Source organism: Arachis hypogaea, chromosome 19, assembly GCF_003086295.3.
Source record: "Arachis hypogaea cultivar Tifrunner chromosome 19, arahy.Tifrunner.gnm2.J5K5, whole genome shotgun sequence".
Lineage (NCBI taxonomy): Eukaryota > Viridiplantae > Streptophyta > Magnoliopsida > Fabales > Fabaceae > Arachis > Arachis hypogaea.
The window spans coordinates 21,110,251-21,127,802 of NC_092054.1; the positions used below are offsets into that span (position 1 = coordinate 21,110,251).

The window sequence follows — 17,552 nt, forward strand, 5'->3', positions numbered from 1 at the left end:
CAAATATGAAGGTGGTAGACACCAAAAGGTTGGCTCCTCCATGCAATTGTTGTACTTAGTCAGCATCATTGCAAACATGTGGAAGATATTATCCACTGGAATTGCGCCTGGTGTTAGGGTCAACAACTCCTCCCTGCATGAGACAGGGTGTTACGAGTCCATCTCCGTCAAATACAATTTTCAAAGTTGTACAGTATAGAGTTAATTAAAAGTAAAAAAGAGCCTACATTGGATTTTTCTGGGTATCAAATGCATAGCTTGGGGCCCATCTTTGCGGTTCCGTCAAAGAATTTTCAGGCAGCAGTTTCATCTGGTTAGGGCTGACATGTGCCACTGAATTTTTGCTTCCAATGTGCAGTTGTGAAGGAGATTTTTTCATCACGCTACCAAAAACCTTCTCCCTATCACCGCTACCGTCGTTCGCCCTACTAGTGTCACTGGAAAAATTTCTTTCAGGCCCGGTCCTTTGGACGAGACCAAAGCGCGTCGACAAACGACTCTTTCCATGGCCCCTAATTGAATCATTTTTTACCAAGTCTCCAGGAGGGCTAAACCTTGGCTGATGGAATATCATCGTTGGTCGTCCGATTAGGAGAGGTGGAGGCATCTCTGTGACTCCCTTGTTTCCAGTCAAATTAACCCCACTGAGGGCTGGAGAAAGAGAACTCGAGCTGAGGTGTAGCCCATTGGTGGTTGTGAAATTTGTGGCCAATTCGTGACTAACGACCAATGAAGCCAGAGTCTTTCGTGTGGCTCCGTGGCCGATGCCCTACGCGCATTAAAGGGTATCCAAGTGAAGAAGATTGTAGGCCAATATACCCAAAGTACATTTTTTTCCTGATTTGAACATATGTGATATTCTTTTTTTCCTAAGGGTTGTTTGGGGCCAGGGAGAGTTCATGTCAGTACAACCCATTGCATTCAGCATCACAATTTTAACAAAATAATTTAAAATAGATGTCAAAAAATTTTGTAATCCTCAAAACTAATAAGTAATAATTTTGTATACCAAAAAATTTAAATTTTTTAACATAAAGAAAATATTTAAAAATTTTCAAGATATTAAAATAACACTATAATGAATAAGTAATACCGACCATATTTAAGTTGCGGAGAAATGAAATCTTTTCTTCCATACATAACACATTCATTTGTATTTAATCAATTACTAGTTTATGTCTTGCCAAGCTCTTAATCCATGCAATGGAGACACAACAGTGAAGTGCTAAAAAATCTATTTGGCTTCCTTACTTGATAGTCTCCTTTCAAATACCACAGTTATGACTAGTGAACAAATATCGTCACCATACCTTCGACGATGGTCTGCGTGATAAACTTTTGGAGCACCTAGATCTTTTGGAGCTACATCCTTCACGAGATCCACCAACTGGAGACGCCTCCTCCTCGTCAGATATTGCAATGGGCATAGTAACCTTCTCCACAATCTTGGCACTTGCAATCTTGTTAGTAATCTCTTCAACACGGAGCAGTGTAGTACACAAAAGCTCCATGCCAACCTCAATCTTGGCATGATGGGTTTCAAACAAATGAACTTTCATGGCCAACATATCCACCGCGGTAGCAAGGTCCTTAACAGCAGCGATGAGCTCCGAGTTGCACGTAGCTTTAGTCTGGAATAATGAAGAAACATGACACAGTTCTCAGCATCATTTTTTGTATAAGACATGACATGTTTGCAAAAAAATTTTACTTACACTATCCGACGGCTGTGTGCGGGTGGTTCCTTGGGGAATCTCAGGCATTTCAATGTCTCTGTTTGTTAGAGTAACATCGTCATTTCTGGATATGAGTGAGTGGACCTCCATGGAAGACAAGTAAAGTAGGTATAGTATGCTTGCTTCACATCCTCTTTATAGAGGAAAAATATTTTAATTTTTATATGTGCTGCTGTTTTCTAGTGGTTTGACTTTTCTAGTGGTTTGACATTTCTGTGTTGTCAAATTTTCTTCATGATGCCTATTTTAAACCTCGTATAGGCCAGGGGAGCAGCATTGCCATTCCCAGATAAGCGGGTCATCAGTTCAGGATAAAGATGCAGCAAACAAGTTACCGAAACTATCTAATCTGCCTGCAGTACTTTACAAATGTCAAAATCCATCCAGTCAAAGCAGTCGATCAGAGATTAATATCATCTATCGAGGGGTGCAAACCAAATCATGTTGAGATTTATTTTGCTTGGAACTTACACCGAGTGCTAACGAATGGTAATTAGCGTTGAGTTTCTTAATCTTTCTATAATTTAAGAAGGAAAACATTAGATGATACACGTCAATCCATCAAAACTATATACCGACAAAAGGCACAAAAGCACAAATTCAAGATGCATGCACAATTTTGTCTCTTTGGGCAGAGGTTGGTTAAGACTCTGCCAACAAGAATTTTTTGGATATATACCAAATTGTTACTTATGAAAATATGCAAATATTTTTATTAGTTTTTAATTAATAAAACTCTTGTCAAATTTTGTTTAAATTTATTTTTTTCCAATAATCACAAGTGTTTATTAACGATAGATGTTATTTATTATTGGATTTTTTTGGTGACTATTTATTATTGGATTTGAGTTAATGCTAGTTAATTTTTATTTTTCTAAAATTAAAATTATTAATTTTCTAATTTCTTTTATTAACAGCCATGATGATAAGTTTAATTTTTAAAGGAGTAAAAACAAATAAGATTGGTATACATAATTAGTAAACTTGTTAATTTTTATAAAGGGCCACGAGGATAAGTATAATTTTTATTAACAGTCATGAGGATAAGTTTAATTTTTATGGAACTTTTCATTGTTTTATTGTTTGATTTGTATAGTCTGTTTTTGGTGTGTTACTGAATGATTATGTATTCTATTATTAGTATTATTTGTAATATAAATTATTGATTCCATTATAAAGACTAAATTCAATAAAAAGGAATACTAAATTTTATACTATGTTTAATGTTGCTATCTTTTTATAACATGAATTATTGATTCAATTAGGCGGAACTAATTAAACAAAAAATTAATCATGAATAATAATATTACGAATAATTTATAATTTCATTATGAAGATTAAATTCAATAAAATAAAAGTACTAAATTTTATGCTATGATTATTATGCTATGTTGTTATTATATAAATTATTGATGCAAGTAGGTGAAACTAATTAAACCAAAAATTTATACTAAGTAATAATATTAGGAAAAAACTATAGCATATTAAAAAAGATTATTCAGAGTATAAAAAATTTACCATATAAGAGTATAAAAAACATATCATATAAGAGTACTAAAAATATAGCATATAAAAAATTACAAAAATATTAACCAAACGAAATCATATAAGATAATTAATAATTATAGCTAAGTTCCCGGATAAATTTAATAACCAATACAGCTATTGTCATTGCACAAAATATTACAGTTACAAACCACACAAAATAATACGAAATAGTTAATAAATTCTAAACATTGCTGCTAACTTTGGGTCATTTTTCATATCCAAATGAGCTTATTTAGGCCATGGACTTATCACATTCCACGGAGCGAACTATAAATTTAGTCCATCTGAAATTACGACTGTCAATGACTTGGTAACGGTACCCATGTATGCTCATGCCTACACACCTCCGTGCCAATCTGCAGCCCAAATTCTCACCAAATTTGCAACTGCATTGAATGTTCCTACAGTAAGCAAAATAGCAGTTTTCCCACGTAGAATATAATCATCAAGCTGGAGACGTTATCAAAACAAGCACAGCTTAGGCAAATTTTCTGCTACGTTACACACACACACACACTCACACTGTAATACCCTCACTATCAGAAGTCACGCTTCCGGCTGCGCTACTCTGATAGCAAGGAGTATTACGACTACTTTACATACTAAATACTAAAATAGGAGCCTGTGACTCGACACTGTATCGCTGATTTCCTTGAAAACCGGAAATAAACACTTTATCTCAAGAAAAATACAAACAGGCATAGATTCATATACAAGACTCCTTACATAATAACTCATAATATAATATACATATAAAACATACAATTCCTATCCCTCTTACAAACTTGTAATAACAAAGACGAGGGAAGAAAATAATCTAATTAATACAACAACATATCAACCAAACGCAGTATAACTCTTCTTAACGCTTCTTCATCCGGTTCCTGAAAAGGTAAAGCTGTAGGGGGTGAGAACCTAACCACGCAGTCTCACCATGGAGTTTCAAAGTTGTCATAAGAAGATATTCAATAAGAAAACTGTTTTCAAGCTCAGTGATTATCATTGTCTTATGAATCTTTTAAAACCAATGGGAAATCGTTCAAAACCCTTTTCAAAGAAACAATGTTTAATCTTTCAGAAATCCGAAATCTTTCCTTTCTTATAAGAAAAATCTCAATCAGAAATCAACCACGCAATCAAACAACACAATCATTAATTCAGCATCCAAGTTCATTCTCAAATGTAGCACGCCAGGACAAACACAGGCAAGACAGATAAGGAAAGCACAAGTAGGTAGCAGTTACAGCAAATAGTTCAAGTAGCAGTTAAGAACAGTTTAGTAATTAGGCAAACCAAAACAAGTTCAAACCCAAGCAAAGCATACAAATGCATATGATGCATGCCTGTCCTATGGCTGATGAGGCTCATCTGTCGGTTATCCAGCCAACCCGACAAGTCTGAATTGTCCTTAGACTGTCCCCCGACGTGCATCCCCAAGAGTCTATGCATAGCTTTTTCTCAAATAATCAATATTGCTCAATGGGGGTAACATTCCCGGGAATTTATATAGTGCCCGGTCACACTTACGTCGTAGGGTCAACAGAGTATCGAGTTTTCAACCTGGTACACGTGGTGGCAAGCCACGGCACTTAATCCAGGGAACCTCGTATCTCAGATATTTCAAATTTATAAGCCATATAAATAATTCATTCATCATTCATCAATATCTAAGCCATTCTCAATATCATCATCATTCGTCAATCCATATCCATTTCCAAATTCATTCAAAAATCATATTTCAAATCAATCCTCATCATCCTTCTTTCCGTTTCGTTCACTAACAATTCTCAATCCAAAACATAACTTTTCTTTGATAAATGAAGTATTTTTAAATCATATAATGCTTAAAATTAAACCTTTTAAAATAACTACTTCAAATGAAACTTCTAATTTTATAAAATTTCGGCAGCATCTCCTCTAAAACTCGGATTCTGCCACCCTTTCCGGGTCCCATCCAAACATTTCTCAAACCTTTCCAAAACCTCAATCATTTTCCAAGATTCGGCTAGTTCCAATATCAAATAATTTTCAAAGTGAATCAGTGCCCATAATAAATCTCTTTTTAAAATCAAACCAGCTCAAATACTAAATCATTTATAAAGTCACTAACTCAAAATTAAACCATTTCCAAAGCCAATTCCTTTACATCATCAAAAATAGCTTCAAAACCAAGAAAAACCATTTTTCATAATAATCAACTAAATAACCTTTCAAACTAATTTCTTTTCAGCAATCACAAACTACTCAAGCAGTCAAACAATCAGTCATTCAGTCCAGCAAACAACCACATTTAGAAGACAATTATAATCACAGGCATATGTTCTCTCATATTAATATCTATTTATCACAACTCTGTAATATAAATTAGATTTTAAGAAAAACCCCTACCTCATTCGCGATTCAACTACGCGACAAACTGCATTTCTATTCTTATCCCACAACAACAGCATCAATACTGACCGTTCCAGCAGTAGCCACAGCCTCTAAACACAGCCTTAGCTCAAACCTAAAACATTAATGTCGCATAAAACTCAATAATCTATAACAGAACATCAGCTAAGAGTTTGGAACAAGGAACGACTTACTGGGCTTACGAATGATCGAGAAAATGGAGTAACAACAGCCCCGATGACGACACAACACCTTGATGCTGTATGCAGCAGCCATAGAACTCAGCAATCAAGACCCGTAACTCGATCCTATGACACCAAGACCTCAGATCCTCAAACAATTTAAAACAAAAATACTAATTTAAAGATTTCAGAACGCATCGCTTACCCAAACAGACTTAGGCCTCAGTGGTGGTTTTTGGTGGCAGTGGCGGCGGCGTGGAGCTCCGGCAACGCAGAGGCGCGGCCAGAAGCTTCAGCAGCGGCGGATCTAGCAATGGTTCAGACGGAAATGGCGCCGGCAACGAGAGCGGCGACTGGGCACGGCGGCTGGACAGGTCGCGGCCTTCCCTGGTTTCTCTCTCTTTCCCCTGGGGATCCTCTCTCTGCCCGTCGTTCTGCTTGACGACGACGGACTCCGAGGCTGCGACGGCGGCGTCACATGCAGCAGCAATCCATGATAATGACGATGGCGGCGCTGGCTTCATGGCGAGAAGGACGGCGGCGACGGGCTTCACGGCAGAGACGACGATGACGACCGAAACCCGCAAAGACGACGACAGACCCAGCTTCGACGGCGACAGCTCCTTCGCGAGCTCCTTCCCTCTCTCCTCGCATTCGCCTCTTTCTCTCTCCTCCATTGTTGGCGACGACAGCAGTGACTAGCGGTGGGCTGGGCTCAGCTGGGCGGCGGCGGGATGAGCTCGACGGCGAGGCGTGGTGGCGCGGCGGCGATGCTCCTCCTTCCCCTCTTCTCTTTTCTCTCCGTGGATCCCTCTCCTCCTTCCCTTTTTGTTTCATTTTCTTTTCTGAAGGAGTTGTGTGGTGTTGTATTTTGTGTAGGTTTGCTGAAGGAAAAAGAAAAGTAGCGGCTAGGGTTTCATTTAGGAATAGGGGAAAAAGTGTGTTAATAGAATTATGGTTTGTGTATAAAATTGGGGATTTTGGGTTTAATTTGAATAAGATTATTTTAATAAAATTGGAGCATAGAGTATTAATTTTTTAAAAAAAACTAATTTAATCTCTAAAGTTACTTTAAAATATTTGTGGTATAAAAATACTAATTGATTCTCAATGAATTATTCTAATTGAAAATACATGGTAATATAATTAAATTTCTTTATCTTTAAACTTAAGGTATTAAATGATATAAATATAAATTATCTAAAATTAAATCATATAAAATTCTTATTATTTCATAACTTCCAACTTAATAATTTAAACATAAAAAAAATAATTCAATAATTATAAAATTAGACAAAATTCTAATTTAAATAGCCAAACCTCATTATTTTCGAATTTCTTAGAACTTTAGATCATAAATAGGAAAATATTCCATAAGTATAGAGTTTGGATAAAAACCTTAATTTTTATTTCAAATCCAATTAATTGCCTTTAATTATTTTTCAATAAAAATAATTTCTAAAATTAAAACTATAAATATATATATATAATTTGATATTAGTTCAAAATATGACTTTTCAAAAGTCTTGGGTCTTACACACACACACACACACACACACATATTTAAAATATATCTATTAAAGAAACTATAACATAAGACACATATGCCTCGATGGTGGGGCAAGTGATATTACCACTCCACTTATTTGCAATGGGTTGAAATTTTCCTCAGGGTGTAACTATGATATCACCCAAGAAGCAGAGTTGTAACCATGATATTCCGTTAATGGGAACTAATGAAATTCTAATGACCATGAAGAATGACCTTGTATTGCAGTTGGGGATTCCTTGGCCTCTACGGATTGGCTAGTCAGGAAGCTTGCTAGGAGTGTAAACTGCAGCAGGTCCATAAGCTGGAGAAGTCATCACCTCATGAAGCCTCCCTAGCTGGAAATTAAAAACCAATGATGACTACTCTTAACCACAAACTCTTTGTTCTATGTAGAAGACATACAAACAAACTATTCATCCCTTACCATTGTCCGCATAAGTTTCTCCCTATCAGTGACCTTGTTTGGCTCTGGCCACGAGTCCAATAAGTAAGCACATTGGTTAGGAAAGTCAACGACCATACACCACCAGTGCATGAAGATGTCTTCTACGGAAACGAATATCTAAAACAATGACACGTTAAAATGATTAACCGTAGTGTGCAACCGCAAATTTTAAGATACTGCTTATTTGTTCAAAAGACTCGAGAGTGATAGAAGTTTAAAAAATATTTTTCGGGTCATTGAGAATATTCAAACAAAAGTCGTAGGAAAGTATTTTTATTAAATTATAACTGATAAATAAAATTATTTCTAAATATACAATCAAATAAAAGAACGAATAAATAAGTTTTTCCATAGGAAAAAATTATTCAACAAATACTATGGTTTTTATTAGTCATAAGGAATACGACAAGAAATTTTATTGCAGTCTTTTAAATCTGAAATAAAAGGTTTCACTTCTCTTAAATATAATTTTAAAGGCTGGCAATGCTAGTTTCAAAAAAATTATTTCAGTCTCTGCATGAAGATTAGTTACTAATATTCACTTGACATGATATAATATATCGAGTCCATGATAAATATGAGCTTCCAAATTTAGAGCATTCTAGGTTGAAAATAAGCTATTACTCACATGATCAAGATATCTACTTGGTTTGACCCAGAATGGAACATATGTTTCAACGAGCTCCTCTGTTAATACACCTCGGATCATGTCATCCTTATTAAAAACACAACACATTATCAGAACTCCACGGATAATAGTCCAATTAGTGTTGTGTTTCAACACATATCTTTAACATCACTCACAGCAAATTTGGGAGGAAGAGTCTAGTAGTGTGCATGTCTCAGGTGTTGTATCGAGCATGCATTCCGCATCGCAACCATTTCAACAACCCTGCCATCAATCTCACGGCCGGGCACGAGAGATTGAATCTGCCGCTTGGTCAGGCAATATTCGCGCATCCTAACTAGAGTCTCTCTGCATGAAATGATACTCCGATTAATGGTGGCTTCTTTTAATGAAATGAAGGTGTTAACAGATCATATAATAAAATTCAACTTGGTAAGCTACACATAACTTACTCTAAAGGGTGCCCATCGGAAAACAAAAACTTGAATAGCACAGTATCAGCCCGATTAAGGTCCATATCATGATGAGGCTTGAAATTCGTCTTCGTACTCTTCTGCCACAAGGTCCCACAATCAACAACTGGGAAACTTCAACTTAAATGCAGCAACAACGATGACATGAACAAAACTTACTCGAGTCACTTTAGCACAAGAAGCTCCTCTGGAACGCTTGGCAGGGGATGATGCAGTTCCCCTTGGTGTATCAAATAGCCTCCTATTCTTCCTCATGGGAGCTGTTAATTGACTGCCTCATTCATCTTCGTCGGAGTCGGGAGCAGTCATGTTAGCGATGTCACTAGCATTAACACCCCACAGTGTTGGATTCTTCAGAACATTCGGGAGAGGACTGTCAAGAATGTATTTGGACATGTCTTCATGTAGCTGTGACGACAACATAATGCCGCTGCCATCTCCGTCACTCTTGGAAGATACCTTTCCATGAAGTGAATACGCAGGAGACCTACAAAGGAGACAACTAGAACATCATACAAGAACAATGTCACCCTAGTTTACCTACATGTAGCAACACTACTCAACTTACTATGCATGAAAAAAAATGACACCTATTAGGAGCGGTCATGAACCTCTTCAACGTTTGCATGTGCAACTATCACAAGATTATGAATTAATGAAGGTTGCAATAGCAGAGGTTTATGTTATAGTATATATAACATGATATTCCCTCCATATATTTTCCCGCCAAAGTATACTTTGTTGCTAACATCTTTTGTCTCCATATGCAGACAAAAAAAATCAGAGCAGACCTTCCTGGGTAACCACTGTCCATGGACTGTATCAGACAGACAAACTTTTTTCTTAGTTCATAGCAGCTTTATGAGGTGCCTTATTTAAGATATTTATTTAAATATTTGTGAGGCCATGAAAGAATTAAATGGTCTCATTAATTATTCCACCTAACTACACCCTCCATTATCCTTTATAAGAACGGAAAGTCCACCAAGGGAGACAATTCCACAAACAATTTGCATCAAATATTCACCTATCATGGTGAGACAAAACAAGAAAGTCTATGTGGTTTTTCGTGGGAAGAACCCAGGAATTTATACAACTTGGCTGGCATGCCATGCACAAGTTGATGAGTTTAGTGGTAACTTATACCAATCCTTCAAAAACATTGATGATGCAAGAATAACATGGACTGAGTACATCAGCCAAACCATGGGAGCTCAAACTGAATGGTATGTTGAAGACCACCTCCAAGGCAGTCTAATAGAAGGTGCTGCTAAAGACCACACTCAGCTCAAGGTTCCTTATGCACCAATTATTGATGGCTACGACCCTGGCTCCGATCCACCACCACCAACACAACAGGATTTGCTGCCTAAAGGTCCTCTACTATTATGGGGAACTAAGCCTCCACGTATATCTGTTAATGCAGCTGCCATTTTCTTATTAACCATTACTTTATTGGTGCTTTACCTAGCCATCCTTAATAGGTAAATTTACAAGTTGAAAATCCATTTAGAATTTTATTTTATTATTTCAACTTGTTACAGTTAATTGTGATGTTTAAGTCTACATCCTAAAAACTACTGTGTATTAGCCTTTATTAGAATTTAAGCTTGTGTAAATATTATTCAAATCATTCTTAGTTGAATCTTAATTCAAGTACCGCATAAATTTATCGACCTAAAAACATCATATGTTATGCCAAATTTGCTTGTGTCACCGCAATCACAAAAGCACTGTAAGATAATTCAAGTTATAATAAAATTCCTGAGACAATGACACAAAACAACCTTTTCAATGAAGCATACTTTAACCCTTTGTCAAGAGCATAAAATAAATTTTAAAGTACTCAATACTACACAAAAAATGTACTCACTATCACCAGTTTCATAGTAGAATATTAGCACAAATACTACTACAACATAACTCTACTTTCATTAATTAATTCAACACCAACACAAACTTACAACAGAATTAACTAGTCTACAAACCCCTACATAAAACAACTAAATTTACTAAGCCACCACCCTCATCCTACGTACTACACCATAATGTATTCAACCAAACATAAGTTACGGAGATTGACCTTCAATGCGAGCGTTCACTGCAGCTTCATAACTAGCCTTAAGCTTCTCGTAAGCATCCTCCAATTGACCGACCTTAGCCCGAAGTGCATTGTTACTATCACGAAGAAGCTTAACTTTTGAGTAACTATAGTCTTTAATCTCCTTACTGATGATATCAAGCACTTGACCAAGTATCTCCATTGCTGCATCTTCGCGGGCAGCCTTTTACACCATAGAAAATTGTCCCTTGGCATTTAATTCAACCTCATATGGTTCACCAGGAACCACCACGGTAAAGCCATAGAATGGGCCTTGGTCTCTCAAATATCTCTCCTGCTTGAAGAAACAAGGAGCAGGAATTTCAGAATCATAGCAAAGCTTTACCAACTAATCCTCCATGCTATTCACTATAGCAAATTTAGTATTCAGCTCCTCTTGTGGAATGACTGGCAGCCCTATTTGAACAACAACAACATCTTCACACTAAAATTCCAATAAATTCAAAAATGTAACACCAAAAAGTAACACACTTACAAGAAACACTTAGACGGCCATAGAAACTTCCACACTCTGAGCCTCCTTTTTTACCACACACAGCATCGGCGGATCCACCCATCATTTCCAGAGTTTCACATTTCTCAGCCATAATGCTCCGCAATCTTGCATTGAAGGCCAACACAGCTTGTTGGTAATTGTTAAAGCCATGGACTTCTGGAAAATTGAAATCACAAAGTTGCTCCCTAGCGTCTTCCCAGCTCGTGAAGACACCGGTGCGAGTGCCCTTCGTCACGGCGAAGAAAAGATATCGCTGCATCGGGTCTTCCATGCTTGACCTACTATAGTGTTTCTTATCTCCTGCAATGTATGTATTGGTTAGAGGCCACCTGCTTTATAATAAAATTTCTTTAGATTCGATTTTACGGCCCAGCCCAACAACTCACTTATTATTTATAAAAACAACATCCAAGGTTTTGAACCAAACAAAACCATTTTATAATAAATTAATAGATAAAGTATAAATAAATGTAATAAAACATATTTATAATTTATCGTGAACCTTGAAATTAAATAGAACTATATCAACTAAAATATTATGAATCCATCAAACAGCAACTTCAATAATGAGATAACAAAGTTACAATAAGTACTTTTTGATTATAAATTATCAATCAGACAGATTATACATGAGAGTCACAAACTGAACAAAGACAAAAACAATTATATATTAATAACACAACAACTTAACAAATTAACAAATGATATCAAATTATAAGACAGAAATAATTAACAAGTTATAGCAATTACAATAAAAACAACCTCAACATGAACTCAAAATCACAACAACAATAACAATTAACACAGAAAAACAACACCACAACACTATTAGGAATAATTAAAACACTGTAACAAAGTGACAAATACCTCAAAATCACCATTGCTGACAATAATAATTTGATATTTGTTTGCTCCAACAATCAAAGGCTAAGTTTCTATACACATAGTGGTAAGTACCATCAACGGAAAAGTGAAAATTCCCAAACAAATGGTTAATCACAGCTTAAAAAATTTTCACAATCCCCTATGGTTGAAGCAGCAATCAACTTGACAAGGAAAGCAACACAAACCAACTTCTAAAGAGGAAGTGAACGTCGACGGCGATGCTGATAAGGTGCGTTTGTCGACCGACGAAGAAGAACCGACGACAGACTGATGACGGTGATTCCGGAGCACAAAAGACGCCGGCCATCCTTGCAGCGGTGGTGTGGAAGCCTGGGTTTCGTTTAGTGCTTAATGAACCACATACAATTCTTTTTTTGGTTAGAAGCATATACAATTATTTAAAATCTACAATTAATTCTTTTTTTTGTGGTCTTCAATCTACCATCAAATAAAATCTGTATTATAGGAAGAAACTGAACGCTTTCAAAGATTTATTTTTTGATAATGTACTTTCAAACATTTTATTATGCATCACAATCAAAATATGTTTTTGCAGACACCTACTAGAAAGCCTAATTCTTTTTTTTTCAGTAATTAAAAGCCCAATTCTTAAATCTCTCAACCATTCCGTTTACTCCAAAAATCATAAATTGCAAAGCCCAGCTAAAACAGGCCATCTTTTCGACAAAAAATATAATGTTACCCACAAAAAAATATTTACATGCTACTCATATAATAACCCTATATTATATTTCTACCACAAGTACTCCAGCCACATATGTAATTAATAGAAAACGGGAACTCTACGATTGCAGGTTTCTCCTTTTTTTTCTCTTTCTGCGAGTCTGTCACGTACACCGCCACGTGTTAATTTGCAACAATGCCACGACATCAAAAAGCAAGCGGCGTGTGGGATGCCCCTTTAGAAGGGGCGCTTCCTAAAACTGACTTGAAAGCACAATGCAGTTTTGCTTTGTTAAACTTCGGTCAAAATATTATATTTAGTATAGCTCTATCAACAGCAATGGTTCTATGTTCCTACCATTGCATTTTTATGTAATTATCTTCTTCTTTTATGTCACTAAAATTGTTCTTAGTTAGTAAGGTTTCATTCTAGTTATCTTTTTTTTAATGTTAATGAAGTCTTTTTTTAGTTTAAGTTGAATCCTTATTGAAGTTTTATGGCCTACATTATATATAATTTAAATTTAATATACAAGTTATGGTTAATGATCTTTTTTTATCCAACTTTTAATTGCCAAACTATAATTTTTTTTACTAGTTATTTTTATTTATGTTATTTTTTACATATATATTCTATCACCATCGCCCATCATGCCTCACGTAGAAGAGCAAATAAGACGAACTTCAGAGAAGAGACAATGAATAGTAGAAAAGAGGAGACGATGAACATACCAAAACAAATGAAGATAATTGATAATGGATTAATTTAAGTTTTTTAAACAAATTTTGGATACTAATTTGAGTTGAACTCATTATTTGTCCACATCAGCGTACTGCACTTAAGAGCACGCATCAACAATATTAAAATTGCTGGTGAGTTTTGGACTAACGTGAATTCATGTTTTCGCGAGTTAAAAGTTAATTTGGTCATTTTAAAAAGTGAGGGACTTAATTGATTCAAGTTAAAAATTTTAGAGGCTATTTGGGACATTACTTTAATAGATAAATATTACTTAATAAATAATCAAATTAGTAGAATTTTTAAATAATAAAGAATCTTCTTTAACCAAGAATTAATACTTATTCATATAAAATAACAACAAAAAGAAGGACTTCTTCAAAAGAAGTTCTCTGTTCCCATCGGTCAAAAAGCAAAACAACCAAGAGAGAGGTTCTTGGATTCCACATGTGTGTTATGTATTTGCTGTTTTGAATTTATTCTTCCCTTGTCTATAGGAATGACAACATTACTCAAATTCACAGGTATCCATTCTGCCCCTACTTGTTCGGGGTGAATTTTTAGCAGGGCGTGGTCTTGGAAGGAGGAAGCGGGTCATGTTTAGGTAATATCCGCCCTATCCACCCCAATATATATAATATATGTAAAATAATTAGTAAAATAATTAATAATATTGTATCGTATTTAAATTTTTACTTTAATTTATGTTATATATGTGATGATGGTTATATAAATTTTGAAATTTAATTTTATTCATTAGATTAATAATTATAGGGGTGGGGTAGATACCCACGGAAACAGGTTAAGATTCAACTTTTTACTACACGCGGGTAGGAGTGGGATAGGTTCTATACATGTTATTATAGGTCGGGGCGGGGTCGGCTAGGCACAAAACCTACCCTTACTTGCCCCATTCCCACCCCTAGTTGTCCATTGTCGTGGAGGGTTTAGTGCACGTATTTGAACTTTTGGTGGAATGAGGATGTATTAGGGGTGGCAGGAGTAGCTAAACTCACAGATATTCGACCTGTCCCAGAGTATATATTATATAATATGATATAAAATATATAAAAATTAATAAATTTAAAAAATATTTAACTATTTTTAGGATTTCAGGGTTTGTCACTTGCACCCCTACCTCAAATCACTACCTCCCAAAGCCCTCAGGATCTTCTTCTTCACAACTCAGCCCTCACCGAGAAAACCCACCGTTTGAGAAATTTATCATTGTCTGCAATGTGTCTTTGCTCCGGTGGCTTCCGTGGTGAGCCCGTTGTCGTCGCAACTTCCTTTTTTTTCGTCATCGTTGCTCCTTTCCTCTAATCGCATCGCTGTTTTCCTCCGAGCCTGTCGCCACGCCGTCATCTGCAGGTAAGTTCCTTTCTCTCTCTCTCACTCACTCTCTCTCTCTCTCTCTCTCACACACACACACACACACGCATTGTGAATCTGCACTTCGTCGCTGTAAGTTCTTCTCTATTTGTTCTAAAACTTGTCGTTGTGAGCCCGGCAGTCGCCATCGCAGCTTCTTGTGATTCCGTCACCGGAGTCCCTTTTCTCTGTGCCGCATTGCTGTCTTCAGGTAAGTCCCTCTCTCTCTCTCTCTCTCTCTCTCTCTCTCTCTCTCTCTCTCTCTCTTACATTGTGAATGAGTGAATCTGCACTTGGTGAAGTTGTGAATTTGTGAGTATTTTGAATCTTGTTTTGAATTTGTGAGTGAATTTGTGAATTTATGCGTGAATTGAATCTTGCTGTGAATTTGTGAATCTTGATATGATGTTGTTTGTGAAACTGAATCTTATTTTCATCATGAATTAGAATTCATGTTCCAATTTAGATATAGTTGCTGGTCTATCATTTACTCTGTAACTGCGACTTATGTTAGGAAGCTATTGTTAGGAAACAGGAACCATGATGAATATATTTGCTCTGTAACTGCTATGTAATAAGTTAATTAATGAGTATAATCAAAGAATGAGTTCTAAAAATATGTCACATATTGGTACAAAAGAAGTTGATGAAAGTAAAAATGTAGGCATATTTGGTGGTGATAATTATATGGTGTATCTTAAAAGAAGAAAAATGAAGAGGAGTTCATATGTAAATGTTGAGTTTGATAATTATCTTGAGGAGGAAATTCAACATCTAAATGATTCAAACGTTAGTGTTTTGAAATGGTAGAAGAACAACAAGATGAGATTTAAAGTTCTTGCAAAGATAGCCAAGGATATATATGCTATTCTAGTATCTACTGTTGTTTCTGAATATGCTTTTAGTACAAGTGGTCATGTAATTTCTTCTCATGTGCAGAGCTCAAAGAAAACATAATTGAAGCGTTGGTGTGTGGCCAAAGTTAGTTATGAGCAACTTTGGGGACTAAAGATACACATATATTATTTAATCTTTATTTATATTAATTTTTTACATAATACTAATTAATTTGTTAATTGCTATCTTATTTGATTTTCAGGTTTAAATCTTGATTTTTACACTTTTAGTGATGATGAAGAGTTAGAAAGTGACAAAGAATAATGGATTGAAATTTCATTTATATTTAATATTTTAATTTTTTTTATTATGATGTTAAATTTGTTTAGTAATCAGACATTATTTTTTTTAATTTCATGTTATTTGACATTGCATGAATAATGAATTTTATGTTTTTATTTTAATTTATATATAAAATATGTAAATTTTAAAGTGTCATTTAATTAATATAAGGGTGGCTAGGGGATACTTGTGGAGGCGAGTTAGGGTACAATATTTTACTACTCGCGGGTAGTGTTAGAGCGAGTAGTGTCTAAGTAAAAAAAGGGCGGAGCAAGGTCAGATAGGACAAAAACTCACATCTACCTACCCCACTGCCACCCCTAGGATCTCTGGGTACTCCCCAATTAGATATACAAGAGTGCTTATTGCTTAAGTCTTGGCTTGGTACCCTATTTGGTGGGGAGAAGAAAAGGTCGTGGGTCATTGCGTTTTATCTTTTTTATTTTTGTTATCTCGTTGTCAATATTGGACCTCTATGACAAGGTTATTCTTAATAATAAGTTGTCTTCGGCTTCTTTTATGGCTAAAAAGATTAACCAACATATTAGTTGTGGTCTTTGTCAGATAGGCGACATAGGTCTATTGCTTAGATGGTATTGGTGTGTGCTTCCTTCAAGTTGGGTTGCTGGGTTAGTATAATATTTTTTTCTTCTTTCATGATTTTATCACATTGGATTTTCTATCCAAGTTTTGCTACTCAATGGGTGGGTTTCTAGTAGAATTAAACTACTATGATTTGTATTGATGATTGTATAAATGTATGAATTATTGAATTGTGTAATGGAAACTAGAATTATAGAAAGTATTGCGAATAAATGACCACTTATATCCATAAAAGATGAAAACACTGACATATGTACCCACACTAAATCGAAACTAAACTTGTACCCACGCAAGATACCCTTCGTGTGACAAAAGTGCTCTATCTTTGGAGGGTTGGAGTGCCACGTAGGTACTTTTGTCACACGGAGGGCATCTTGCGTGGGTACAAGTTTAGTTTCCATTTAGTGTGGGTACATATATCAGCGTTTTCATCTTTCATGGGTATAAATGGTCATTTATTCAAAGTATTGCTCCTATTTGAGTGAGAAGCACACTCTTTTGAGAATAATCTCACTATT

General features: G+C 35.6%; 1 protein-coding gene across 7 annotated transcripts; it reads right to left on the bottom strand.

The window, feature by feature from the left end:
• Positions 1–3,324: 3,324 nt before the first annotated feature.
• Positions 3,325–6,859, bottom strand: LOC112779507 (uncharacterized). 7 transcript variants are annotated; one of them, XM_072226937.1, is made up of 4 exons: positions 6,063–6,859; positions 5,870–5,983; positions 5,673–5,790; positions 3,325–4,168 (listed from the first exon to the last, which is right to left on the bottom strand). In XM_072226937.1, exon 1 carries the CDS (start codon positions 6,532–6,534, stop codon positions 6,073–6,075), a length of 462 nt encoding a protein of 153 aa, XP_072083038.1. In that variant the 5' UTR covers positions 6,535–6,859; the 3' UTR covers positions 3,325–4,168; positions 5,673–5,790; positions 5,870–5,983; positions 6,063–6,072. The 7 variants fall into 7 exon arrangements, with proteins under 7 accessions (XP_072083038.1, XP_072083040.1, XP_072083039.1 ...); XM_072226939.1 differs by having other exon boundaries at positions 5,879–5,983; positions 6,063–6,822; XM_072226938.1 differs by having other exon boundaries at positions 5,866–5,983; positions 6,063–6,799.
• Between the last annotated feature and the right edge of the window lie 10,693 nt (positions 6,860–17,552).

Excerpts from the sequence above, each read along its gene's own strand:
- LOC112779507 (XM_072226937.1), bottom strand. The coding sequence starts at position 6,534 with ATGGAGGAGAGAGAAAGAGGCGAATGCGAGGAGAGAGGGAAGGAGCTC.